Source organism: Panthera uncia, assembly GCF_023721935.1.
Source record: "Panthera uncia isolate 11264 chromosome C1 unlocalized genomic scaffold, Puncia_PCG_1.0 HiC_scaffold_3, whole genome shotgun sequence".
Taxonomy (NCBI): Eukaryota; Metazoa; Chordata; class Mammalia; order Carnivora; family Felidae; genus Panthera; species Panthera uncia.
The window spans coordinates 94064375-94091715 of record NW_026057584.1 but is presented as its reverse complement, the minus strand read 5'-3'; the positions used below and the strand labels follow the sequence as shown (position 1 = coordinate 94091715).

General features: G+C 43.6%; 1 protein-coding gene across 4 annotated transcripts in view; it reads left to right on the top strand.

The window, feature by feature from the left end:
• The window catches only part of MGAT5 (alpha-1,6-mannosylglycoprotein 6-beta-N-acetylglucosaminyltransferase), a 340181-nt gene that overhangs the window by 299032 nt on the left and 13808 nt on the right, over window positions 1-27341 (top strand). For all 4 annotated transcript variants that reach the window (XM_049616196.1, XM_049616194.1, XM_049616195.1 and 1 more), the window contains 3 exons: window positions 3056-3202; window positions 10874-10990; window positions 18134-18208. In XM_049616196.1, the coding sequence (XP_049472153.1) occupies window positions 3056-3202; window positions 10874-10990; window positions 18134-18208 (339 nt within the window). The remainder of the gene's footprint in view (window positions 1-3055; window positions 3203-10873; window positions 10991-18133; window positions 18209-27341) is intronic.

The following is a 27341-nucleotide window of genomic DNA, read 5'->3' as shown; positions in this document are numbered from 1 at the left end:
AAAGTAAACATTAAAAAACGTTAAAAAAAAAAAATGCTTACGGATGGGACAGAGTTGCAGCCGTGAAGATGTTCTGTCATCTGGAATATCCTCATTAGATTCTGGGCTTCTGCAGGCCAGATGAAGTATAAATAAAATATGCCCAGTTTCCTCCTGAAAAGTTAAGCCTCTGTGCTTGAATGCATTCTTAATGGTGTGTCTGTCACCCCCATGCTAAAGATATCTGTAGGGAGCACAATGGAAGCTGGGGACTAGGGGAAAGGAAATTTAGTGTGGTAAAGGCACCAGTGTGGCAAGGCCATGGCATTCAGAAGTTTACGGGATGTTCTTTGGTGGTGATGAACTCTCTCTGCCTATGCTTTTGTGATTCAAACCTCAGGTGTGTTATTTGACCTTAATACATCTGCTCCATTATAACGTCACAGGTAATGAGTACACGGGAAGCAAGAAAAAATTGCTTATTGACAGAAGTGACAAAGAACTGTTATTTTGGTGTTTCCAAGTCTTGCATTTCCTGCAATCCTAATTAGTGTGACAAGAAAACTCATTGCCAAGAAATTGTATGGTATTTGCTTAAGCTTCATTCTAAAATTGTGAGGCTTTGGAGAGTTAGCCCAAAATGTTTACTTTATGTGTCCTGAGATATTTTGATGCCAGCAGGGCAGCAAAGATGGTGCAAATTGTTATTCAGATATCATTAAACCTAGGTCACATTCAAGTCCATTAAACAACAGCTTCAAATCCTTTTAATTAATGGGTTCAGATTGGTTGGTCTGAAGGAGCTAATTACATTTTTTTCCCAGGATTTTCTATTTAAATAGACAATTATTGTGCTTCCTGCGTTTCCTCCAAAGTTCTTTGCAATTTAGAGTTGATGAAGGTATCAGCACTTTATGGCAGGCCCTGATTTTCAGAGGTCAGGACTCACTGTAGGCTTAGGTCTCTGGCTAAACCCACAGAGACCCCTGTCTGCATCTTCTGGCACCTTTCTTCTCAGAGTCAAAAGGATCTGGAAACCCTGTGCTTTCCTGTACCCAACCACCACCTGAGAGAGGTCATCTTTTCCCTGGGGAGATCTTTCCCAAAATCTGATAGGGAGCAGATCACAGAGCTCAAAAGCCTGAAGGATGGTAACCCTGGATTCTTCATATTTAACAAAGCTGTGATCTCTTGGGACTAGTCCTTCCCACTCTTGCCTTCCATTTCTCCTGCTGCTGTCAGGCATCCGCCCCCCATTCCCACCCCTGAGCCACATGCTCAGGCCACACCCTGTACACTTAAGTTCTCTTTGATAATCTCACTCCTTTCAACTACTTAGTAAGAATAAAGAACATCGAGAAAAAGGGCCTCCAGATGGTGGTGGAAATGCCCCTTAAATCCTCTATCTTCCAGACTCCTGCTAATGCAGTGTTCCTCACCCCCATGTCTCCAGTGGATCTGCCCAAGGGGAAATGCCCCCAGCCAATAGTGGGAGCTCTGCTGGCCACTCAGAACCTCTCTCCTCAGTTTACCCAGTGGATGTCCCTGATGGTATATTTGGTCATGTGAAGGTTTACAAGAAACAAAAGGACAAAACAAGCAAAAAAAAAAAAACCAAAAAAAGTTAACTACCCTGTTTCGTGCAAAAAACCATACAGTCATAGGATAGGGAGTCTAGCCACAAAACCTGGAATTTTGTTTCTTGTCCCAGAAAAACTCCTGTGGGGGCTACGTGATTCTCCTGTATGCCCAGCAGGTGCCAGCTCAGTGTTCAGTCCTGGAATTGAGTGCCCAGCACATACTTTCTGCATCTCTCAGTGGTGCCCAGGGAACCTGGCAGCTTGGACTCCAGTCTCCCCAGACAGAACCATTCTAAGTGACAGTTGATTTTAGCAGCTGCAAAAGATAGAATTTTTGGGGAGAGGGCCCCAGGAAAGGAGAATCAGGCATGCGATATATCCAGTTCACCAATATCCTTCCCTCTCGGTGGGGGGGGCCTGGCTGTGTGGGTGTTCCTCAGTGATGGCAGAAGGAACGATACCCTGGGGCCCAGTTATCCTGTGGCGATTGATATGCCCTTGGAGGCTGGAGTGATCTCAGCATTGGCTCCTTGGTGTGGTAGGGAGATCTCAAATCTCACCAAGCCCAGACTTGGACCCTGCCGTCGATAGCTTACAGCCCTCCAGCAGTGTAAAAGGTCCCGAGAGGGGGAGATGCAGTGAGGCATTTCTCTGAGATGCTGTTTCATTTTTGGACCCAGGAACCATTGCCAGGGAGCTGCAGCAAGGCCCCTTTGTCCCAGCAGCTCTGAGCTACAGTTTGCGCGAGGACTTGAAGAGTGTGTTTTTGCCGCCATCTATTGTCTGCCATTGGGAAAGCAGACTGCTGGCTGCCCATTTAGCCACTCAGCACCCTCTCCCCTCGACTGAGGGGGGAGATAAAAACAAAGTTGTTGGTGTCCCCCAGTGAAAACCCCATTATGAAAACCTGTGTTTACTGACCTACCATCATTTTAAAGCAGCTCCGTTTGAACTGTAATCAAACCACCAAGTGACCTTTCTGTCCCTCCACCCAGCATCACTGAAAGGGCCTGTTGTTCCTTTGCTTCAATGAAGAAACCTTCTGTTTAGTTAAGCAAGTGTTTTTCCAGTCATGTCTCCTGGTGAGTTACAGAAAGATTATTGTTGGGTTTTGGTTTTTGTTGTTGTTTTTTATTCTTTTAATACCCCCACCTCCGTACCTCCTCAACCGCCCACCTCCCCCACAGCCCCCTCCATGCTTATTTCTTCACTTTTGTTTTTGTTTTGTTTTTTGTTTTTGTTTTTACAAAGGAGGAGAACATAATGAGCTGAGTAGCTTCATGATCCTGTAAAGGACTCTGGTACTGTTTTGCAGTTCCTGATGTGAGCTGCCTTCTCTTCACCACCACTACCCCCCATCCCCGCCCAGGGTCTGGGAACCTTCCAGAGTCTCTGAGCCTTCCACATGGGAATGAAGCACAGAAGAGCCCCCTGTGAGCCAGGGACGCCAGTCCTGACTGATGTGTTTATATGTGGTGTGCTTTTCTGTGTTACAGTTGTTTGTTGGACTCGGGTTCCCTTATGAGGGCCCAGCTCCCCTGGAGGCCATTGCAAATGGATGTGCTTTTCTGAATCCCAAGTTCAGCCCACCCAAAAGCAGCAAAAACACAGACTTTTTCATTGGAAAGCCAACACTGAGAGAGGTAAGCATCTATAAAAACAATCATTCTACTTTCAACAATATGAATACCAGCTACTTACTGAGTGCTAGGAGCCCATTCAGATCCTCTAGCGTTGGGCTGCTGGTATCATCAACCTCACTGGACATAGTTGGACGGAAGGAGGAGGCGGAGGATGGGCAGGGGCTCAGGGAGGAATGGCCGATGCTGTCTCCTAACTTGGTGGTGGCACAGCCAGGACTTGCATCCAATTCTGTCCCTCTGTGAACTGTGGTGTCTTTCCACTCTGCCTCAGCCCTCTCCTAAGGCACGCAGACATCTCCAGCCTTCTAAGTAACTGATCTCTGACTTTCTGAATGTTTAGAATTTTTTGAATAAGGAAATCAACTGGCTAATGTGTATTTTTGAAGAACCAGCTCCCGTGATAGGCTGTGGGGAATAAAGGGTGGGCAGTGGAGTCCTTAACTGTCAACCTTGAGAGACTGAAGTCATGTGCCTGGTATTTTAGGCCACCATCAGGAGGCACCGTTCTGATGCTTGAACTGTTTGCAGAAGCCTTATTTGAATTGCTTTCAGAGATCCTCTTGAAAATCCATAGTGGGTGATGAATCACCACTGAAGGCAGTTGGATTCGATTTGGGGCAATAAACAAGTCATTTAGAGCATGTGAGTTATCAAGCTGGGTGTTTCTGTATCTAGTCAGAAACAGGTGTGTGCAAGAAACCGTAAGATTGATTTTCTTATTATTTCTGTGGCTCTGTGGGCTGCTCACGAGGAGGAAACCTCTACGAGCTAGAGTCCTTGGATTGCCCCTGTCATTTGGGGCTTTCTACTGGGGGACAACACAGGTGGAAACCCATGACATAGATGCAATATAGCAGCACTATTTTTTTTTTTTAAGATTTTTAAATTTTTTTATATGTTTACTTATTTTTGAGAGAAGGAAATAGAGCGTGATCGGGAGAGGGGTAGAGAGAGAAGGAGACAAAGAATCAAAAGCAGGATTCAGGCTCTGAGTTGTCAGCACAGAGGTGCAGGGCTTGAACCCACGAACCATGAGATGGTGACCTGAGCCGAAGTCAGACGTTTAACCGACTGAGCCACCCAGGCGCCTCAGCAGCGCTGTTATTAAAGCATGTGTTTTTCACTTCTGCTACTTTTAAACCTTTCCGGGTAGATTCTTCTGACACCTCCCCCACCACACACACCAAAAAAAAAGAAAGAACATGAAATGCATTTTCCATGCTTATTGTTTTTGATCAGTCAGAGATCTTACCGATTCACCGAGCTGATTATTTTGAGAATTCTCTTTTCTGACCCTCCCTGTCAGTCAGGGTGACAGGCCCAAAGGGGATGGAGGAAGAGATCCATAGGTTTTTGAGATCTACAGATTATCCTCAAAAAGAACCTGTTGCCCACACAACCTCTGAAAAGGGTTAACTGTGTGTGTGTTGTCTTGCATGCTTGCTTTTCCTTCTGCTAATAAAATAAATTTGAATTCTTCACATTGAGGAGTTGTTCCCGTTGGGGAAGTCATTCCTCAGCAATACCTACTGCACACCTGTGTGCCAGGTGTTGTGGGAGGGGCCAGGGCACAGACCAGGAGCATTCAACCTGGCACTGAAGAGCTGATTCTTGGAAAGATTCGAGAAGATGTTCCGCGGCAGTGAGAACATCTCAATCTAGGAATCTCTGTAACTGACAGAGATGTAACTGACTTCTCTGGAAACTTTGGAGTTTGGGATAGAAAACTTAGGCTGATAACATCAGCTCAGGTCATGATCTCACGATTCGTGGTTTCAAGCCCTGCCTCGGAGTCTGTGCTGACAGCTCAGAGGCTGGAGCCTGCTTCGGATTCATATTCTCTCTCTCTCTCTCTCTGTCTCTCTCTCTCTCTCTCTCTCTCTCTCTCTCCCCGCCCTTCCCCTGCTCATGCTCTCTTTCTCTCTCTCTCTCTCTCTCTCTCTCTCTCAAAAATAAATAGATGTGAAAATTTTTTTTTTAAAAAAAAGAAAATTTGGGCTGATAAATCATGCCCACATTTTAATTTAGGTGTAAGAAATCTCTGAAGTTCTTCTGCCTACCTTGTAATAATTATTTGTAATTTTGTTTCTTTTTTCCCCTTTTTTTGGGATTAAACATACATAATTTAAAACTTAGCGTTTTAACCATTTTAAGTGTATAGTTCACTCGTGTTAAGTATGTTCAAAGTCTTGTGCAGCCATTGCCACCACCTACCTGCAGAACTTACTCATCATTCTAAACAGAAACTGTGTTCATTAAGCACAACTCCCCATTCTCCCCTCCCCGCAGCCCCTGGTAACTTCTCTTCTATTTTCTGTCTCTCTAAACTTACCAAGTGAAATCATACAGCATTTGTTCTCTTGTGACTGGCTTGTTTCACTTAGCTTAAGGTTTTTAGGGTTCATAGCATGTGTCAGAATACCATTCCTTTTAGCGGCCAGATGATATTCCATTGTGTAGATATACCACATTTAATTATTTGTCTGTTCATCTGTTAATGAACACTTGGGTTGTTTACACTTTTTGTCTGTTGTGAATAATGCTGCTGCGAACATTTGTGTACAGGTATCTGCCGAGGTTCTTTTAATTCTTTGGGGCATATACCTACAAGTGGAATTGTTGGAATTTACTTTTTGTTTTGAAATAATTTTAGTCTTATGGAAAAGTTTCAAAAATAGTACAGAGTTTGGGTATATCCTTCATCCAGCTTCCCCTAATGGCAACACATTACAAAACTGTGGTAATCAAAGCTAAGACATTAACCAGTGTTACCTAAATTACAAACTCGATTTGGACTTCACCTTTTTTTCCACTAATATCCATTTGCTCTTCTGGGATCCAATCCAGGACCTACGTTGCATTTAATTGCCACGGCTCCTAATCTCTTCCAATCTGTGACAATTGTTCAGTAACTTAATTGTCATTCAGTTTTAACACTTTGAAAGAGTACTCGTTGGGCTTTTTGTATACTGTTGCTCACTTTGGATTTGACTGATGTTGTCTCATGGTTAGTTTGAGATGACGCATTTTTGGCAAGAATATCACAGAAGTGATGTGGTCTTCTCAGTGTATCCTGTCAGGAGGTGTGTGATATCAATATGTCTCATTCCTGATGGTGTTAACCTTGATCTCTTGGTTAAGGTAGGGTCTGCTAGGTGTCTTTACTATGAAGTTACTGGTTTTCTCTATAATGGAGGAAATATTTTGAAAGTATGCAAATATTCTGGTTTTCTTCAACCTTTTGCCCATTTATTTTTACGATATGTTGGTTGGTCTTGCCTACAACAGTTATTCTGGTGGTTCTGTAGTGATTTTCTTTTTCCCTCATTGTGATTTTTTTTGAATACATGAGCAGCAAAGAAACCTGTCTCTTTTTTACTGCTGTTTCTATATATGAGCCTTTGGACAGTGATAAATCAAAAGCATCTTTAAGACTATATTGACAACTGGCACCTTTTTGTTATTGGTGATTCTAAAGATTTTGATGACTCTTTGCTACAAATGAGTATTTTTTCCTGAAAAAATTTAGGGCACTCAAGCACAATCTGTTTCCCAGTGAATGATGTAATGTCACATAGATCAGAGCAGCCAGTATGAAATTATTGAAGAACGAATGTTCATCATTTCCTATCAGTTGTCATCATTTAGTAATTTGCTTTTCATTGAGATCGTGAAGGGCTTTGATTTTTCATGGCTTAAAGAGAATAGGCATAAGAGCTGCCCCTACCAGGCGCTTGGTCCCTCCCATCCCTTTAGATAATTCCACCAGTACGTAAATGAGACTTGAGTTAGAATGGCTCTCTGGGATCCTCAACCATTGCTCAGCAAGTGACTTCACACAGATGACTCCATCAGTCCTGGGCTTCCGCAGGAGGGCCAGGATACAGAAGGTCAGTTGACAGATGCTCGTTGTGTCCCCACAGGGTTCATGGTAGTAGTTGCTGCATTGGGGAAATTTATCAAGACCCATTTCCTATTTTCCAGGAGCTCAAATTTTGATATGGAAAGAAACAGCTAAGTCAGTCACTGAGAGGGTGTCGCCTGGGAGTTCTGCCAAGTGGAGAGTGTGCTGGGTTAACTGAAAAGGAGGTGGTGCAGGAACTGTGCTATAAAGGCAAAGGAGGAAAGGGGGTTTCACACTTAAGAGGCATGAATGTTGATGAGCTGCAGGGAAATCCCAAGAAGGTCACTTTGCTTTATGCAGGAGGGCAGGTTCCATCCGATGTCTGTCTCCTTCTCTGCTAGAGACAGTGCAGAGAGCAGGCTGGGAGCCAGCAACATCACACAGTTTTGGGAGGACTCAGTGAAGTTGACCTCAAGGCCTGGTGGGCCACTCACTCTGCTCTTTCAGCCCACAAAAGCCACAAAATCCCCCTGGCCAAAGCTACTTTTCACAGGGAGAGAGCTATCAAGAGTTCTATAGATGTTGAAGGGTCAAAAATCTCTAGAAATTATTTTATTTTATTTTTTTTACTCTGCAAATGGAAAAATTTTAACCCAAGTAGACATAATTACAAAGCAATTTTTTGGCTCCCTTGCTAGTCTTTCCAGTTAAGCAAAAATTGATCCGTATAAATCAATCCATATAAATTGCATATATGTCCCTCCTTTGCTTTGAAGAGAAAAAAAGTCTAAGTTTCTAAATGAGAGTTTCATTTTATTTTTGTCTTTTACATTGGATCAATTTTTAAAACCACGATGTACACTCGAGGGAAAAAGTTCCATAACGCCTTAAGTAATGTTGTTGGTTCAAGCCATACTTTCAATGTGATATAAATTGGATTTTTATCTTTATACTGGGAAACACATTAGTAGGTTCTTAATCATTATTTGGACATTTTGTAAACCATTAGAAATTCTCTGGCTTCAGGATTTTTTTCCATAAAGAGAACTCATGTTCTCCTTAGAAATTTAATAGCTGCTCTGAAGTAATGTCTCATATTTAATAAGATTTTCATTACTTTTACAAACTATACTCCAGTAAGTTTACTGATTGATGTAGCTCAGATCAGACGGTTCTCAATAAATTAATGGGGAGGAGCATAACATTCAGAGGGGAATAATGAATCACAAAACGCCTTACTCATAAAATTAAGTAACTCTCAATAAATGTAAATGAATAAAATAATAAAGCCTCGGCATTTTGTATTTTCCAAGTGCTTGGAGCAACCTTGCAAAAAAAAAACAAAAAAAAAACAAAAAAACAGGGACCTTATCAAGGGGAGGGGGCGAGAGACTGCCAATATGTAAACGGCTGTATGGGGACATTGACAGCAACTTTAATTTACCCTGATTCCATTGGAAGAAGTCATCAGTTTGTTCTCAAGGCCACCAAGTGAAATGGTGTGACGTTTTGCTCATCAGGAAAGGTCTAATTCAGGCATAAATTCAGTCCTGAGGTGTTTTTTTCAGGTTGGCAAGTTGTAAAAACGGATTAAAAGCCTGGAGCTTACTTTGAGCTTCTTTTGGTCTTTGCTTAAGAACTCAATGAATACTTTAAATTTGTCGTCTTCCTTTCTGTCAAAAGCTAATATGTTGTTGAAGGGTCTAGATTTGAATTTGCTCTGCTCCTTCCTGGCACTGTGGTCTTGCAGAATTGTAAACCGCTGTAAATCTCAAAATCCTCATTGATACCCCGGAAACCTGGTAAATTATGCAGATGCAGGTGATTAGCACAGTGCCTGGGCCAGCCAGGGGCTTCATTGATAGGTGTTGAATCTAAAATGTGAGCTGAGGGAAAAAAAGAAAAATGGATGCTTCCAGGCCTATGAGGCGACGGTCATCTTGTAGGTTCTATCACTGACCACGTGGCTGAGCAAAAGAAGAGGGTACATGTCAGAAGAAGGGGGAACTTAACAGGCCAGCAAGGGGCATGATTGTGACAGAGGAGGCAGGAGCAGAGTCTAGGATATCTTCTCTTCAGAATCATGCTTTTCTTGAGAGGATGCTGCTGATGGCTGGGGGCTGAGGCCTGGTGACCTATATTCTGAGTTCCCTGTCCTAAGTAGTGTGGGCACACAAGTGGTGAGGTGGGATACGAAGAATGGTGGCTAGGAGTGAGATGGAGAGAGGCCAGTTAAATCACCCCATCCTCTGAGGATACCAGAGACGGAAGAAAGAAAAAGATAACCAGCTTAGCCTCTAAAGCAAGAGCCTCAACCCTACCAGACCCAGCACCTGTTATACTACAAATATATTATCCACTCTTGTGTCCTGAAAAAAATTAATAAATAATATGCCCTGCCTACTTATGTAATTTCAAAAAAGAATGATTCCCTTAACTCTAATATAAAGGAAAATAATTCACAATAAGGAAATACATATTTCAGTCTGTAAGTAGTTAAGAAGTATACCATTCCCAAGAACTATAGTAGAAAACATGTCTCATCCCTCCTTAGAATGAGTAAGTTTGTGTCTGAGAAGAGTAAAACATACAGCTGAACATGATTAGCCCTTTTTGCTTATAAGCGATATTATAAAGGAGAAGCCAAGTTAAAAAGTGTCTATACATACATAAGTATATATGTAATTGCCGTTTATGTGAAAGCTACAAACACAGACTGGTTTTGGGTATGTTGTAATGGAGACTCAGGTAATCTGAGTGACATTGACTTTGCTGTCCTAGTTTTTCCAAAGTTGGTAACAGCTTATTGGTGAAGTTCCGACGAAAACAGAGTACAAACATCCCTTGATTTACATGGTAATTATGTTCCTGGGAAATTCAATCTATATTAAAACTGTGCCAAAGAGTTAGATTCTGTGAACCCACATGAAAGCCAGCGGGGCACATGGAAGCTGTACGGGAAGTGGATGGTCTGCCTTGGGCAGGACTGTAACCCATAGTGAGGCATCATCTACACTCCCTGGTCCTCACCCACGGATTCACAGATCAAGGGTAGCACCCCCAGTATTTGTGCAAGCTGAGAATGCTCTCACAAATGTCCAGAAAGCTCCCTTCACCACTGCCTGAAAGGATACAAGAAAAAGGTGGAAGGCAGTTGGAGGGGTAAATTTAGCTGTCAAAAAATGGACTCTTCAAGAACTGAGAATCACCAGCTTTCATACTGGGTTTCTTTGGCCACCTTTGTTCTTAAAATAAAACCTCTGAGTTTAGAACTTTGCTGAATCCACATTATCTTTAGAAGTATTGAGGGTCCAGTGTTATGCTAATAATCACTCCTGAAAGCATTTCAGAATTCTCTGTTTTTCTGTAGCCTTATTTCTTTCTGTCACATTTCATATATACAATTACTCGCCCTCCTATGACTTTAAAGCTTTTGACTATATTATAATTTATTTATGCTTACCTGTCCCAGTTGGTGTTTTATAACAGATACTAGTTTGATCTAGGTGATTTTCAGGGCTGGGTTGTGACCAAGAGTGAAATGTTCATTATATCTTGGTGTGACTTTGGGGGTTGAAGCCACCTGTACCAACTGCCGTGTTCCCTGGTTTTGACCTTTTTCCAAGTGGGATTCAAGCTGTGGAGCTCTGACAGTTTTGTTGGTCTCCACTTATAGGTCCTCAGGAGGTTTTGATCATCACAGAAGGACAAAAATGTCTTGTTACCTATGCAAGCACAATGCCATAAAAAGCATAACACTTCGTCTAGCACAGAAGGTGGAAGAAACAAAAAGTATCTGTGAGACTGAGGTGCTCTTTCTTTTCCAGCTGACATCCCAGCATCCGTATGCTGAAGTGTTCATTGGCCGGCCCCATGTTTGGACGGTTGACCTCAGCAATCAGGAGGAAGTGGAGGATGCCGTGAAAGCAATTTTAAGTCAAAAGGTTGTCTCTTTTATTCCATTTTCCCCCATCTGTACTGTGAACTGAAATGTGTGGGCCTCACAGGCCGTCTGGTTGAGTAATTAGAAGTTTTCCTCGCCAGCTTCCCTCTGGGATGAGAAAAGGGCCATGGTGTAGAATGTGGCCGGGGGAGGGTTCATGAGTGCTCTGGCAGACAGGAGCAAAGCTGGTACTCCTGTGTGGATTCTACAGACCCTTTTGGCATGACTGCTGGGTCCCAGATACAGTAGTAGGAGTTTGAATTACACTTGTTTTAGTGCCTAATTGTGTACTTCTCACCGAGATCGGAAAACACAAACCTGCTCCCCTACAAAAAGTAAGAATGATAGGAACTATTAAGGAAATACTGGGAAGTGTTTTTATATAACATTTATTTATTTGTTTTTTTTTAACCTACACATCTTTTTGTTTAAGTTTATTTATTTATTTTGAGAGAGAGAAAGAGCACATGTGTATATGCAAGTCAGGGAGGAGCAGAGAGAAAGGGGGAGGGAGAGAGAATCCCAAGCAAGCTCCTTGTTCAGCCCGATGCCGGGTTGGATCTTACCAACCATGAGATCATGACCTGAGCTGAAACCAAGAGTCAGAAGCTTAACTGACTGAACCACCCAGGTGCCCCCAATTAACTACCTACCATATGCAGAGCACCCATGGAGTCCCTATAGGGGACACTCACTTCTGTAGACAATTGAAGCTAGCTCCCTGCCTGTAGACGCTCACCACCCAGTAGCAATGGGCCAAATTAGCCTCTCCCAACCCCTAGACTGCCTTGGACGCTCTTCGGGTGCACCCTGCTATCTGGACTCCTCCTTCCAGACACTGCTTACACTCTGTCACAGAGAAGCATATAGACATGGCTGTACTGAAGACAGGCTGGAACGCTTGAGTTGAGGTTCCAGCTCTACCACCTACTTGTAGCATCCCCTAGGGCAGTTACTTAATCTCTGAGCCTTAGTTTCTTCATCTCTAAGTAGGCTTGTATTACCTACTATATAGGTATTGGTAAGGATTCAGTGAGATAATGTAAAGCCCTTAAGCATACCATCTACCACATAAGTGTTTAGTTGACATTACCAAGTCACTATTACTAATACATATATAATCATTTTTGTTACCAACAGTCTGGATTTGCACTAGACTGTCAGCAACATGAGGACAGGAAATCTCTCTCACTGCTGTACTCTGTACCCAGTATAGTGATTTACCCTGTGGATTAAGAGAGAGAGGAATAGGTGTTTGCAGACTATGTTCAGTGCCAAAAATAATATGCAAAAGATCAAGAAGCAGAAGTAGGGGGAAGTTTCAGGAAAATGCAGCACTGAGTTAAGTCTTTTAGGATGAGTAGGAATTTGCAAAGCTAAACCGAGAAGTGGACCCAGATGGGCATGGGTCCAAGGCACAGTGTGAATAAAGGGGAAAAGGTTGAGTGGAGTGTGGCCCCACTGGGCTACCTCAGAATATCTGCCACTCATCCATGGCTCCACCACCAGGGAGTCATTCCTGTGGAGATCGATAGTTCTTTCTTTCTTTCTTGAGTCCCTGAGTCCCTCAGAGGATTAGCTTCTTAGGGCTACCATAGGAAAGAACCACAAACTTGGTGGCTTTAACAACAGAAATTTATTCTCTCACAGTTCTAGAGGCTAGACATCCAAAATTAAGATGTTGGCAAGGTCATGCTCCCTCCAAACAAAGCCTATAGTGGGGGAGTTCTTCCTTGCCTCTCCCACCTTCTGGTGGCCCCAGGCATTCCTTAACTTGCAGCTATAGCACCTCAATCTGTGTGTGTGTGTGTGTGTGTGTGTGTGTGTGTGTGTGTGCCTGTCTTTCCCATTCTTGGAAGGACATTGGTCATACTGGACTAGGGCCCACTCTAATTCAGTACGACCTCATCTTAACTTGGTTACCTCTGCAAAGACCATATTGTCAAATATGGTCACGTTTACAGCTCCTGGGAGTTTGGAATTCAGCATTATCTTTCTGAGGGACATAATTCAACCCACAGCACTTGCTTAAGTGCACATACCCTTGAAGATGAGTAATTTAAAAGCTAATATAAAGGCAGAAAATATTGGATCATTGTGTACAAACTTTTTAGGTACTAGATCCCTTTTGTCCACCAAATGGGAATGCCTGATACAAAGCACAGAGAGTGAGGCACACGGAGTTGTACTTGATCATTCCTACATGAGATTGACTTCACCCCATGGAACCTCTGGTGCTCTACATTTTAAAACCCTGATCAATCTTTTTCCATCTTATTCCAAAAACTAAGATCACATAAGGAAAAAAAAAAAGTAATTATAATAGTAGCTCTTATGTAGAGAGAACTTTCTACACATCTAGAATCTATCTATATCTATATGAGCCTGGTCTCATTTAATCTCACTTAATTCTTGTACAGATGAAAAGATTGAGGTTTAAAAAAAATAACTATGAAAAAAAAATTAACTATGGGCATCTGGCTGGTTCAGTCAGTTAAGCATCCAACTTCTACTCAGGTCATGATCTCATGGTTGGTGGGTTCAAGCCCCACACTGGGCTCTGTGCTGACAGCTCAGAGCCTGAAGCCTGCTTCAGATTGTGTGTCTCCCTCTCTCTCTGCCCCTCCCCCACTCACACTCTGTCTCTCTCTCTTTCTCTCTCTCTCTCTCAAAAATAAATAAACATTAAAAAAAATTTAAAACAATAAAGAAAGAAATTAAGTAATTTATCCCAGATCACATAGCTAGTAAGTAGTAAAACACCTGGATTGAAACCTAGGTCTTTTTGACTAGTGTGTTAAGATAATATAAAATTTAAAAAGGAGAAGAAACATGGAATGAAGTAAAGGGAAGTATAAGTAAGTAAGTTGAGTAAATAAATATCTTTTAAATGAAGGCTGAAGTCGGTAATGAAATTAATACAAAAACTTACTGCCATAAAAATCCTTATGCTTGTTAGAAATGGGTCAGAAATTTAGTGCCAAGCTTTCTCGTATTTAATTACAAGACTTTAAATTTCATGACATTCAAAAAGTCAAGGTAGCATGACCCACCTAGAGATGACCCAGATGTTGGAATTTATTCAAAAGCAACTTGGAAGTACTAAGATAAAGTATTAAAAGATTTGTTAAAAAAGGTGGACAGTATATGTGAGCAGATGGGGAATTTCAGCAGAAAGATGGAAACTTTTTCTCAAAGCCAAAGGAAAAAATGCTAGAACTGAAAAATACATCAGAAATGAACAACTCTTTCAGTGGTCTTATCAGCAGAGGAAACTACCAGTGAACTATTCAATAGACTTATCAATAGAAACTATGCAGATTGAAACAAAAAGGGGGTGGGGTGGGGAGAATGAAATTTAAAAAGAACATATGAAACCTGTAGGACAATTTCAAACAGCCCAGTTTATGTGTAATTGGGATCGCAGAAGGAGGAGAGAATGGCCAGAAGAAATACTTGAAAAGATAATGGCTAAGAATTAATGAATGACATCACCCTGCAGACCCTGGGAGCTCTATGAACCCCAAGCAGGATAAATATGAAGAAAAACACTTAAGTATACATCGTTGCCAAACTGCAGAAAACAAAAAGTTAGGGAAAAAAATCCTGAAAGCAGCCAGAGAAAAAATGTGAAAGCAGCCAGAGGAAAATGTATTACATTTAGGGAGATAAAAATATGAAAGACCACCAATTTCTCATCAGAAGTAATGGAGACCATAAAAAGATCCCTTGGAGGCAGAACGTGTAGGACCTTTAAAACAGGCCATGACAAGGATTCTGAGCTTTAAGTATGATGGGAAGTTTTGAGCAGGGGAATGGCATGACCTAGTTGCCATTTGAAATCATCAACAGAAATTGCAGAATATGTCTGACGTAAAATCCTAAAGTTAGTAGATAGAGGAGATCATTAGGACTCAACTCCTGGTCTTCTGGTACCTTCTGAGACCATCTCTCATTGAGTGATGGCAACCCTCGTCTGTCAGGTGGGACCATGGTGGAGTCAGCTGATCTCTGAGAGCATTTCCCATTAGGAACTGTACTCTGACTTAATGAGTGGGTACTAAAAGAGACAGTACATCTCAGAAGAAGGGAGGTAAAGAGGAAAAAAGGAAGGAGAAGGTGGGAAGTTATTGGGAAGTTTGTAGCAGGAACTACACAGTGCAGCCTGCAGGCATCCATCCTGTGGCCATATGAAAAGCAGTCCTTTTCCCACAAAGCAGGATGGCCAAGAACACTCCCCCTGTTTCTCCACAACTGGCCCTACTTGGGTTTCTCCAAGTAGGGATGTGGACTGAGCATTCCCTTACATTCTATTCCCCAAGGAGGCCTTGACTTGTTGAAGGCTTATCATGCAGAAAATTATCACACGCCCCCTACTCAAATCCACACAATAGCTCCCACATCAAAGGCTTAGCAGTGTTCTTTATATCAAAAGCCAGGAGTCTGGAGAACTTTCCCACACAGAGGGCCCTCCCTGTTCCTGTCCACAGCAGGATGGCTAATGGAACTCACTGGTAGGGCTGGTTTAAGAATACAATTACCCACTTTTTTTTTTTTTTTTTTTTTTGCTTTGCTTTTCCTGTAGAGGAAAATTATTTGGCTTCATATTATTTAAAATAGTTAATGGGCCACAAAGCAATTAATGAGTCAGCATCCCTTTGGTTAAATTGGGTTAGATTTGTAGGAGGATACTGAAAGAGCCGTTTTTCTGTATTTATTGCATTGAGCCCTTTGAATTAATTCACTTCCATTTCTAATAAATGACCTTTGGAATAAGTTGTAGGAATGGCCCCAGAGTATTCAGTCTGTTTCCCATCACATAATTGGATCTGTTGATGTCATGGCAGATGGCCACTCATGTTTATTTCACTCTAGAAATTCAACTTGTCACCATATAAATGAGCTTGAAAAGCCAAGTCTTCTGCTGTAGTTTCTTTCCATTCCTTCTGTGAGCCTTTAAGAGGAGACATAGCTGTAGGCCAGTCATAGAAAGCTTCTAGAACCACTCATAAGTTGAGTAAATAAATATCCTTTAAAAGAAAGGGCTATGAAGGGCTATATCTGGGTCAGAGAGGGCAGAGCAAGTGTAAAAGCTTGAGATGAGAAGTGGCAGGCTTGCAACATGGAAGTCAGTTTTCTAGGTATTTTGAGCTCTTTTGAGGTGATCTATTAAGGAACAAAATGACCTGTGTTCCTGCAGAATAGCTCTGCCTTGATAGTATAATACTTATGTCTCAGCCTCTTTTAGCTCTATCTGGATGGTTGTGGGCAGGAAAGGCTAAGATAAAACCGGTGTGATTTTATTATTGCTGATGTGAAGATATATTATGAAATTAACAGTCATGGTTAAAGAAGATTTCACATACAATGTGTGAATCAACACACACACAAAAGGGGAAAAAGTGCCTTGATACCAGCTGTTTGGCTGCCCGTGGAAGGATGTCTTCTCTGTCAACTGTTCCGTTTTACTCAGGCTTCGACTCTTAAGTGTTTTATCCAGTTATCCACCCTATAAATTTGAGATAAGCAAGTGTAGATAGACCTAAGTGGGAGATAGTGAAGGTGGCCCTCTATCCCGTTGCTGGCAAGTACTGTTGGGTTCTCTGAAGCTGTAACAGACTAGATTGCTAGTGATTTTGTGCCAAGTGAAATTTCCATTTCAGGTTGGTGATGTTTGCTGGCTGCCCCCAAAACACAAGCCTTGTAACGTTGGCATATTATACTGTGCAGCAGAGATCAAACCTACATTCTTCCCCTTTCCCAGGTGTCAGTATATTGATCATATTGTCTCCCCAACCCCAGAGAAGCACCTTCTGGGATATCCCAGAATCTGGTAAGATGCCCAAATTCATAAGAAGGCAGTTGTTAGGAGCAGGGCTTTAATGGTGAAATTGACAGTGTATAATTCTGGTATATACCATCAAATAAAGCTTAGGCTCCTTAGTATAGAAATCCCTTTGTGGAAGGGTTGCCTGGGTGGCTCAGTCAGTAGAGCATCCAGCCCTTGATTGCAGGTCATGATCTCTCAGTGGTGAGATCAAGCCCCGCATCAGACTCTGAACTAGGTGTGGAGCCCTCTTGGGATTCTCTCTGTTTCCCTCCACCCCTCCCGCACTTGTTACATGCGTTCTCTCTCCCTCTCCGTCGCTCCCTCTGTCTGTCTCCCTCTCTCCCTCCCTCCCTCCCTCCCTCCCTCCCTCCCTCTCTCTCTCTCTCTCTCCCTCTCTTGAAAGAAAGAAAGAAAGAAAAAAGAAAGAAAGAAAGAAAGGAAAGAAAGAAAAAAGGAAAGAAAAGAAAAAAGAAAAGAAAATTAAAAGAAAAGAAAAATCCTTTTGTGGAAATGCAGTGAACCTCTTCCCAGCCTTGTTTCACCAGCCTTCCTGATCCCAAGCTCTACCCACCTGCTGTTCTTCTTGAATGTCTAACCCACTACTTGCTCTACCTGAAATGCCTTCCCCATTTTGGCTTGCTAGAATCATAAATGGCTTTAAAAGCCCAGCATAAGCAGAAGTCTGCTTTGACCTTCTGGCCTCCCAAGACCTATGGCTGAACCCTCGGCGGCACTTAATTACTCTTTCTGCCCCACAAGTTCTTTACGTATGTGCTCACCTCACCTGCTAATGCAGACCAATGCCTTAGTCACCATAATGGGTGCTTTTCTTACACCATTGAGCATGCATGTATTCAACAGGTGTTTGCTGAATTCCTACGTGTGCCGCCCAGCTCAACACTGGGATACAAAGACAGCCCAGCAGCCATGGAGCCTGCCCTGTGGGGCTTTCACTTCTAACAAATGATATGCTCCACCTTTTCTTGAATGCCTACTGTGTTCTAGACCCTGAACTAAGCACTTTACTCTTTTTTTTTTTTTTTTCATATAACCTTCAGCTTAAAAGAGGTAGATTTTTCTTATCACCATTTTACACATGAAGAACCTGAAGCTCAGAGATGGTAGGTAATTTGGTCAGGGTCCCACAGCTAGTGTGGAGCAGAGTGAGGTTGTAAACCCAGGGCTGTTGACATCTAAGTTCATAGTCTTATCCCCTCATGAGGCACCTGAGTGTGAGTGAATCAGGGGAGGATTGGGTAAGTGTCCTAGGTTCTGTGTCCTCCTCTTTCATGATACCATGTTCTGTTTCCACAGATTGAGCCATACATGCCATATGAATTCACATGTGAGGGGATGTTGCAGAGAATCAATGCTTTCATTGAAAAACAGGTAAGACTCTTCAGATGTTCTTTTGGCCCATGACCCCAGGGAGCTCTCATGAATAGCTAAGAGCTCACCATGTTTCTGTGGTTATTTTCCTGCTTTGGAAGACTCCAGAAGCTGGATAAATGCTTGGTGAAAATTTGAAGCACATACTGTCATGGTCACCCAGGGGACATAGCCTGTCCTTGGGTTAAGAATGTTCTTTATGATGGTAGAAAGTCATAACGGAAACTTAGGATGGGAGAGACTGGATGATCAAGGTGAAGACCTCCATAACTATCAGACTTGTGCCCAGAATGGGTTCTGAGGAGCATCACAAAGACTTTGGTGATGAGGGAGAGAGAGAAATGGTTTTCTGATCTTGCCAGATCTTCATTTATTACCCTAAAAAAGGCAAGGATTAAAACCAGGGGGTTCTAAGCATTCCCTTAATACATGTTCAAAAATTCCAAATATGTTAGGACTTTTCAGTGGTTTTCAAACATCTTTTAAAACACGACCCCTTTTCAAGTGAAACTTTACACAAAACCTAAGTATCTAAAACAGATCAAAGGAGGGCTTCGGTTCTAAAGTAGGGGGAGGGTTCCATGAGTCCCATCACTCCCAACAGAGCTTGCACACTGTGGCTTGTGCTCGGGGCAGTAAAGGCCAAGAGCACCATTGGCATCCTTCTATAAAATCTCAATTCCTTAGTCTTCAAAAGCAGCTCAGAGCTACAAATAGATTCAGAACCCCTGTGGGCAGAGCAGTATGAACTCCTTGACCACATTTCAGAAATGGGGGTCTCCTCTTCAAGGGCAAAGCAGAATGTCTTGGGGCGATAAAGAGATCTTTACACAATAGGGGATGAGGACTGTGCAGGCTAAAATAGAAATGGCTTGTTGAAAATGTAAGTAGGTGTAGACTGGAGGTCCAGGGTGGGTTTCCAAGGAAAGGTTTGAGGTGATGGACTGGATGCTGCTGTTGGAGGGGGAGAGCAGGAGGCACAGGCTCCAGGGTGGCATGTGTGCTGTTCTGGGTGCTTGTTAGTGGCCAGAGGGCATGCTCTGCAGCCCCCACAACTGTTTGGTTGTATGACTTGGACACGTTACTCACCTTTCTGGGCCTTGGTTTCCTCTCCTATAGAATAAGGACAATAAGAGAATTTGTAGGCACGAAGTGGTTAGAACAGAGCTAGCACATAGTACTCCATAAATGCAAACTAGTACTGTTGCTTACATAATATGGTGCTATATATCCTATCATAGTCTATAATTATATTGTGATACAATATAATGCAATATGATACAACTCATTGGACTTCACCCCAAGAGCTAAGCATCTGAATCATCATCTTATTCAGTCTTTAAATTTTTTTTAATGTTTATTTATTTTTGAGAGAGAGCATGAGTGAAGGAGGGGCAGAGGGAGAGAGAGCGAGGAGACACAGAATCCAAAACAGGCTCCAGGCTCCACGCTGTCAGCACAGAGCCCGATGTGGAGCTTGAACCCACAAACGGTGACATCATGACAGGAGCCAAAGTCAGATGCTTAACCAACCGAGCCACTCAAGCACCCCTCATTCAGTCTTTATATAATGCCTCCATTAAGAATGACCACATCAGGAGCACCTGGGTGGCTCAGTCCCTTGAGTGTCTGACTTCAGCTCAGGTCACGATCCCATAGTTTGTGGGTTCGAGCCCCACGTCGGGCCCTGTGCTGACAGCTCAGAGCCTGGAGCCTGCTTCAGATTCTGTGTCCCCCTCTCTCTCTGCCCCTCCCCTGCTCGCACTCTGTCTGTCTGTCTCTCTCAAAAATAAATAAACATTAAAAAAAAAAAAAAAAAAAAAAAGAATGACCACATCAGCATCCTAAGCTGGAAAAGCCATTTACCTACAGATGTCATGGCCGTGAGTACCAAACATGTCACGGGCACACCGTCTCATTTAATCCTCGCAATATCCTGGGAGGTGGTAGGAATAACTGCTGTCTGCATAGTGGGGACCAAGATCTGCAGTTGTGGGCTCCAAGTTTGTTGCTGGTTTGGTCTGAGCCCAGGCCAGTGGTGGCAGATGCCCTGGAGCTTTTCTTCCCATCTTCTTTTACCTCACGGAGCCAGCTGCTGGCCCTTCCCAAAGGTGCAGAGAAGAGCAGTGGGTTCTCTCCTGGCAAAGAGTTTTAAGCTATCACAGCTCTTACCACCATTATAGGAACCAAGCTGAGATTTTACTAGAATCCCTGCAGCAGATTCTGAAACCACTTCCTCCTTTCCTGTCTCCACTTCCTCCCAGGGAAGATGGTTACTCCACCACGTATAAAAAGACTCTTTATCAAGTTCATTTGGAGGCTTGGAGACCATTGAATCTCAGCCAGTCCTTAAAAGTTCTCATGTGGGCTGTTCGCTGTAAATCTATTACTGGCTTTCCCTTCACACAGGAAGCTGGTATTCACCACATTGGCCTTGCTAAATGCTCCATAATGCAAGAGCACACCTGGTCCATTCACCTCTATGTCCTATGTGCCCCACCCAGCACACAGTAGGGGCACAGTAACACCCATTGGAAGGAAAGAATAAATGAAAGAGAGCATGTGCACGTGCTTATGCTTTTTATTCCTGTGTCCCAGGAGCTAAGAAGCTAATCTTGGACCTTAGGATTTAGAATACATGCTAATACAACCGCTTTCACTCTAGCTCCTTGGCCCAGACTTGTGCAGAGCTCTGCAGTTTGCAGAAATCCAAAGGCTTCTTTTTTGCCTGCTGTTGTTGATTCACCCATCCACTGGGTGAATGGTTGTCAGCTGGAGTTCCCTGTGGACTGTGCTGGGAGGCAGGGAAGATGTCAAGGGACAAATTCCCATCCTCAGGTAGCTTTGGGTCTCACAGAGATGCTGGTCAAGTCCATAGGCAATGCCACCATGTAACTGGGATGCTTAGGGATCACATCACTCGGGGAGAGATGGGGAGAGTCTATCCAGAAGCATTTTGCAGGAGAGGAGTCCTGACGGCAAACTGGGGCTGGGGAGGGGCGATGGGTACAGGGAGGACTCTGCAGGTCACTGTGCAAAGGCCTGGGGAATAAAAGAGAAATTGTGGTGAATTATCACAAGTTTAGCTGTGACTGAAGAGAGGTGAGGTTGGACAGGCTGGAGGAGGAAACACATAGTAAGATGACACTCAGGTTCAGCTGAAGAATGCAGATTTGATTCTGGCACAACAGGATGAGGGCAGGGGGACTGCCACATTGGTATTTTAGGAAAATCCTTATAGGAATCTTGGTTTGGGGCATTTCCTACTAAACATTCAGTGCTGCCCACAATCCCTCAGGAAACCTGTTTCAAGTTCATCCCAAGCCTCTGTGGGAGAGTTTTGTTGAAGCCGTAATGTTGCCCCAACTTCAGAGTGGAGATGGGAAGTCAAGACCCCATTGACTCACAGGTTGGGTCTTCTACCTCTGACAAATATCTCCAGGCCTCAGGATTTTAGAGTGTTTGTTATTTCTGCAGTGAGAATATTATCAAAGAGCAGTGAGACTGGAGAGAGGGGTGTTTCTGGTGTGAACAGGAAAGCCTCAAGCTCTGAAGAGGTGCTGGCCGCCCAAGCTTCTGGTCCCTCAAACTGTAGGAGTGCTGCAGTCCTAATTAGGCTGATCTCTGCCTTCAGAGTCTTCTGTGTGATCTGCCAGGGGAACAGGGAAGCTTTTATCTCAGAACCTTTTCAAGGTTGTCCGTCATGCTCACACAAGGCAGCAAGAGCCAGAGGAAGCCAATTGACCGCAACTGAGAAAGCCCCAGGCTTCAATGTACGTTGAGCGGTTGACAGCTGGAAACCTACCTCATACCCAGCCAACCCCGGGCTCACTCACCCAGTGGGAAAGAGTACTGACTTGAGGAAAACCACTTGCTTTTTTCTCTTAATGTCCCCCTCTACATACCACCCCAGCTTTGCTGAACTGGAAATGTTGATTTGGGTTGCGTGCTCTTCTAAAGCAGATCTCTACAAGAGGTGCTCTCTCTAGCCATGGGGGAAAAGCCAGAGGGTGGTGGCAAGGCAAAAATCCCTTGTAATCTAAAACCAAGAGCATTTTTCTTCGCTGACCTGAGCATCCAGGCCTGTTAAGGTTCTCATTACGCATTTCTTGGGAAGGATTTAGGTATTTGCCTCAGGCCAGAGAGTATAGAGCAGGTCCTTCGGAAGGAACGGCAATGCTCAGGTTGATTTCTGAAAACCATGCATTTGTTCCTCAGTCTTGTTTTCTACTTCCTGTAAAGACCCTGTAAATACACAGAATGACTATGCTCATATTAAAGAGCTGTATAATTCATGGGGAAAGCATTCTGAAGATACAGAGGGAAAAATGAGTTAATTCCCAAGAGTCACTGTGAAATCAGCTTCAGCTCCTGGGAAATATGGCTTATTGGGGACCATCTTAAACCTCCCTGGGGAGTGTTCTAGATGCAAAGACAAGCCTGGTAGTGAATCTGAATAGTCCAGGGTAGCAAGGAATGGTGGACAGAGGATGCAGGGAAAGATGAAAAGGAACTAAAGAGGGGAGAGGGTTGCCTTTAGTTTGGGGAATGTTTGCTCTTTGGAAAAATGGATGGCTGCTGTTTGCCTAGCCATTCTCCATCTCAGAGAGACTGAGTAATGATTAAGCGCTGGAGCCTGGAGTCTGGCTCTTGCCCCACTCTCTGTAGCCTTGGGCGAGTTCCTAACCTCCCTGTCCTATTGCTGCTTCTGTGCAGTGGGGATAACACAAGGTGGATGGAGGAATCATGTAGGGCTGAGAACAATGCCTGACACAGAGCAGGTTCTCGGAAAGCCTCAGCTGCTTGCTGCTGCAGAAACCCAGCACCCAACTGAGGTATGCTTTTTAAACAGCTTCATTGACATGTAAGCTACAGATCATAAACTTCTCTGTGAAAGGATACAATTCAATGATTTTTTAATCGCATTGATAGAGGTGTGCACTTACCACCACCATCTAGTTTTACAACATTCCCATCACCCCAAAAAGCTCTTTGCCTCTGTGCCTCTTTGCAGTCAGTCCTCGCCCCAGCTCCCAGTGACACACTGGTCTGTGTTTTGTCTCTGTAGATTTGCCTTTTCTAGAGACAGCTGGCTTCTTTGACTCATCATAATGTTTGTGAGTTTGATGCAGAGTCATGTAGCAGTGCTTCATCCTTTTATTTATTGCCGAATAGCGTTCCACTGTATGGATACATCACTGTTTATCCATTCACCAGTTGACGGACATGTGTGTTATTTCCTGTGGCTAATGTGAAGAGTGTGGCTATGAACAGTCACATGCATGCGGATGTACGTTTTCCTTTCTCCCGGGTAGTGTCTCAATACAAGATAAGTAGAGGATGTGGGACATCTGTGTCTAACTCCTTTAAGAGTGAGCTTGTTGGCTCGTTGATTTGCACGTGTAGAGGTCATCCATGGAGACCAGTCACTACACTTCAGCATCACATCCACCTCCTGTTGTACCTGTGGAGACACACATCCACGCCCACTGCTAAGAATCAGTCCAGGGACCACCTGTGGACAAAATTCACTCTTTTGAGGACAGCACAGGTCAAGAATGCTGGGTACCAATGGGTAACAGAAGTCTTTAATCCAGTCTTTATTAAACACCATTTTTGTGCCAGACCCTGTGTCTCCCAGCTATAACCTAAATAACAAATGTGATCCTTACCTTTCTGATAGCTGGCTGATTTTGGCCCAGACCCCAATTTCAAGGCCTAAAACCTGTCCCTCTCCCTCCCCCCGCCACAAATTCCTGGCCTTAATTCCTCTAGATCCTGCCCCCAGACCTGAATCTGAACCCATCTTCTTGGCTTCACACAGTGAATTTCTATAGAAATCCACTTGGACCTAATCTGTCATGGATGTAGTAATGGTTTGGCCAGGACAGATGGGGCTGGAGGGCTTGTGGAGGAGATCCTATCACAAACAAGGAGAGAGAGGAACAGGCAGGCCCCTCCACTTCATGGGGGAGGGGCAGGGAGGCAGCATTCCATCATCTTCTCTAGCTCTTTGGCTGTTTCTGGGAGTCACTTTTTCTCCATGCTCGGACTAAGCCTTCACTGCAAAGGCAGCACCCTTACTTCTTATCCACAGTAAGTTGTCTTCACTCATTCAAACATTGCTTTTTCTCATAAATTTGTTGACAGTAAACCTTCCTTATTAGAGTCACTGCAGGAAAATTTCAGAATAGTCATGCAGATTTAAGGGAATTTGGTAGCTGGTTGGAATAGTTGTTAGAGAGGAATGCAAGTGTTCTGTGTTTGAAGTGGGCTTATTAACCAGATTGGAAACGACTGTGTCTCGTTCTGGCTGTATAAAGCCGCTCTGAGTTAGGAAGATATTGTCCGTTTCTCCTTCTACTCTCAAAGCCTCAGGAGGACAAAACCATTCATTTCAGTTCAACAGCTCTTTATTGAGCACCAGTTATCTGCAAAGCACCATGTTTGTGGTACTTCCTCCTGTTCAGCCTACAAAACCCAACCCAGAAGTCTCTATTTCCTGGGACCCTTGACTGAGTGCTCCCACCACCACACTTGCCATCCCCTGAGAGTTAGTCATTTACCTCCTCTAGGTGGCCTTTACATCCTGTTTGGACCTCTACTTTCTATTCTTCTGTAATTCTTTAAATGTTGGCCTCTCTTGCCAGACTGTGCGCTGAGGCTTTGAGCCTAGAGACTGTGTTTCACGTATGTTCATGTTTCCAGCACCCAGCGTAGATTTGGATAGGTTTTGGTGAAGTTTAGAATGGATGAATGAGAACCTTCAAAGCCACCACATGATACGAATGTTTCACAGAGGTGTGTTTGAACTCCAATGCCTGGGTCAGTCCAAGGCCAGCCTCTCTATCCTGCCTCTGCTCCTTCTCTTGCTGTCTTTTCTGAGCACAGCACATCCTCTCACTCCTGCCCAGAACTTTCCAGTGGCTTTCATCTTACTCTTAAGGAAAAGCCAAAGCTGTGTGGGGTGATTCCCTTGGACCTCCTGGACCCCATCTCCTGCTGCTTTTGTCCCCCAACACACACACACACACTCTGCTCCTACTACGTGTAACTCTGTGGTCCCCTGGAAACCTGCTAAGCACTCCCTTGTCACAGCGTGTGATCTTGGTTTGCCTCTGCCTGGAATGTTCTTCCCAGATGCTTGCAGGGCTCATTCCTTTACTCCTTGAGACTTTACTGAAATGTTCCCTTTGTCAGTGGTGCCTTATCTAGACACCCTCTCCCCTAACAAATCTTAATCCGTTTTTCCTCACTCATTCTTTCCTAGAGCCCTTACCACCTTTGAATATATATATATATATGTTCGTATGTGTGTGTATATATAAATGTATGTATACATGTATATATAATGTATGCATGTACATATATATGTATACACACATATATATGTATATATGTGTATATATATATATATATGTATATATATATATATATTTCTGTCTTTCTCATTGACTATAAGGAGGCAGGGGTTTCATTCCTTTTTTCTGAGTCACCAGTACCCAAGGGCCTAGAAAAGTCACTTGCACAGAGAGTAATAGTAAGAGCCAACCTGTAGATGGCAGTATTTATATCAGGCACTTTTCTGAACACTTAAACATTATAGTAGCTACCCCTGATCTTCGGGGTATGTGTTCCAAGACCCCCAGTGGATGCCTGAAACCTCGGATAGTATCAAATATATATAATATGTTTTTTCCTGTGCACACATACCTATGATAAAGTTTAGTTTATATATCGGTACAGAAAGAGATTCACAGCAATAATAAAACAGTTTTAACAATATAGTGTCATAAAAGTTAGATGAATGTGGTTTCTCTCAGTACAGCTTATTGTCTTATGTTCACCCTTCCTGTGATGCTATGAGATGATAAAACACCTATGTCAGGAGATCAAGTAGGTGAATCACTCAGGCACTGTGAGGTAGCATCAGGCTTACTATTGACCTTCTGACAAACCCTCAGAGGATCATCAGCTTTGGGACTACGGTTGACCACAGGAAACTGCAAATGGCAGTAGGTTTGTGGGGGGAGGGAGGACTACTGTGTAGTTAACTGAATCCCCTCTGCAGCTCTGTGAGGTAGCAAATGATACTTACTTTATCTTAAAGTTGCGGAAACTGAGGCAGAGAAAGATTATGCAACTAGCCAAGATTACTTAGCTAATAAATGGAGGAGCTAAGATTCAAACCCAGACAGTCCAGAGTTCTGAACCCGTGGGCTTTCCTGCTTCTTAGCAAGTGTTTTGTTGACTGGATGCATCTGTGAATGGGTAAGAGAGAATGAGTGCTTCCAGCCAGAAGACGAGGCAGGTCGGCATTGACATATTTGCCTGTTCCAAGGTTGGAGGAAACAGTGAGGGCTTGCACTCAGAGGTGAGGCGAGACCTGTTACCGGGCTGCCAGTTTGGTTGTGCCCTGCAGGCACCTGGGCAAAGAGGTGGCTTTCACAGGTGAATTGTCCTGTCCTGTCCTATTCAACATTTACCTCTGGATCTGGTAGCAAATAATGTTCTACCTTGCAATATTATCTCTACCATCTCTAGGTGCCTTCTTGAGAGTCCCCTCATTTTATCTCACCAGAACTATATAAGGACTGAAGGACAAATGATATTTTCTCCATTGTAGCTGTAAAAGCAGGCAGAGAGCTCGAGGGCCATCTGTGGGTGTACCATACCTGGTGGCCAGAATTGTAACCCTGGTCCCCACACTCCCTCCTGCCTCACCTGGTGTCATGCTTACCAGGACATCTTCAGAGTTTCCAGATGGCTCACCAAACCTTCAAAAGGTTCCGCTGCTATTTTTACTAATTTTTATCCTACTGACCCCCAGACCAGCCCCCATGAGCCATAAAGCAAGCATGACTGGGGCCCAAAAGTTCATGGGCGCTTGAGCTCAGCTTGCCTGTTGAAGGGAGCCTGGAAGAGGCCGACTAGAGTGGTTGACTAAGAAATGAGCAAATGGGGCAGGTCCACCCTGCAGCATAGCTTTGAGGGCACATCCCTTCATGCAGACCTCACAGTGCCAACCTGCCCTTCATAGGATGTGCTGGGCTCCACGTATCCAGGGCCGCCCTGGCTTCCACAGACGCCAGCGCTGCTGTGCCCCCAACCCCTGTACAGGGCAGAGGTGACC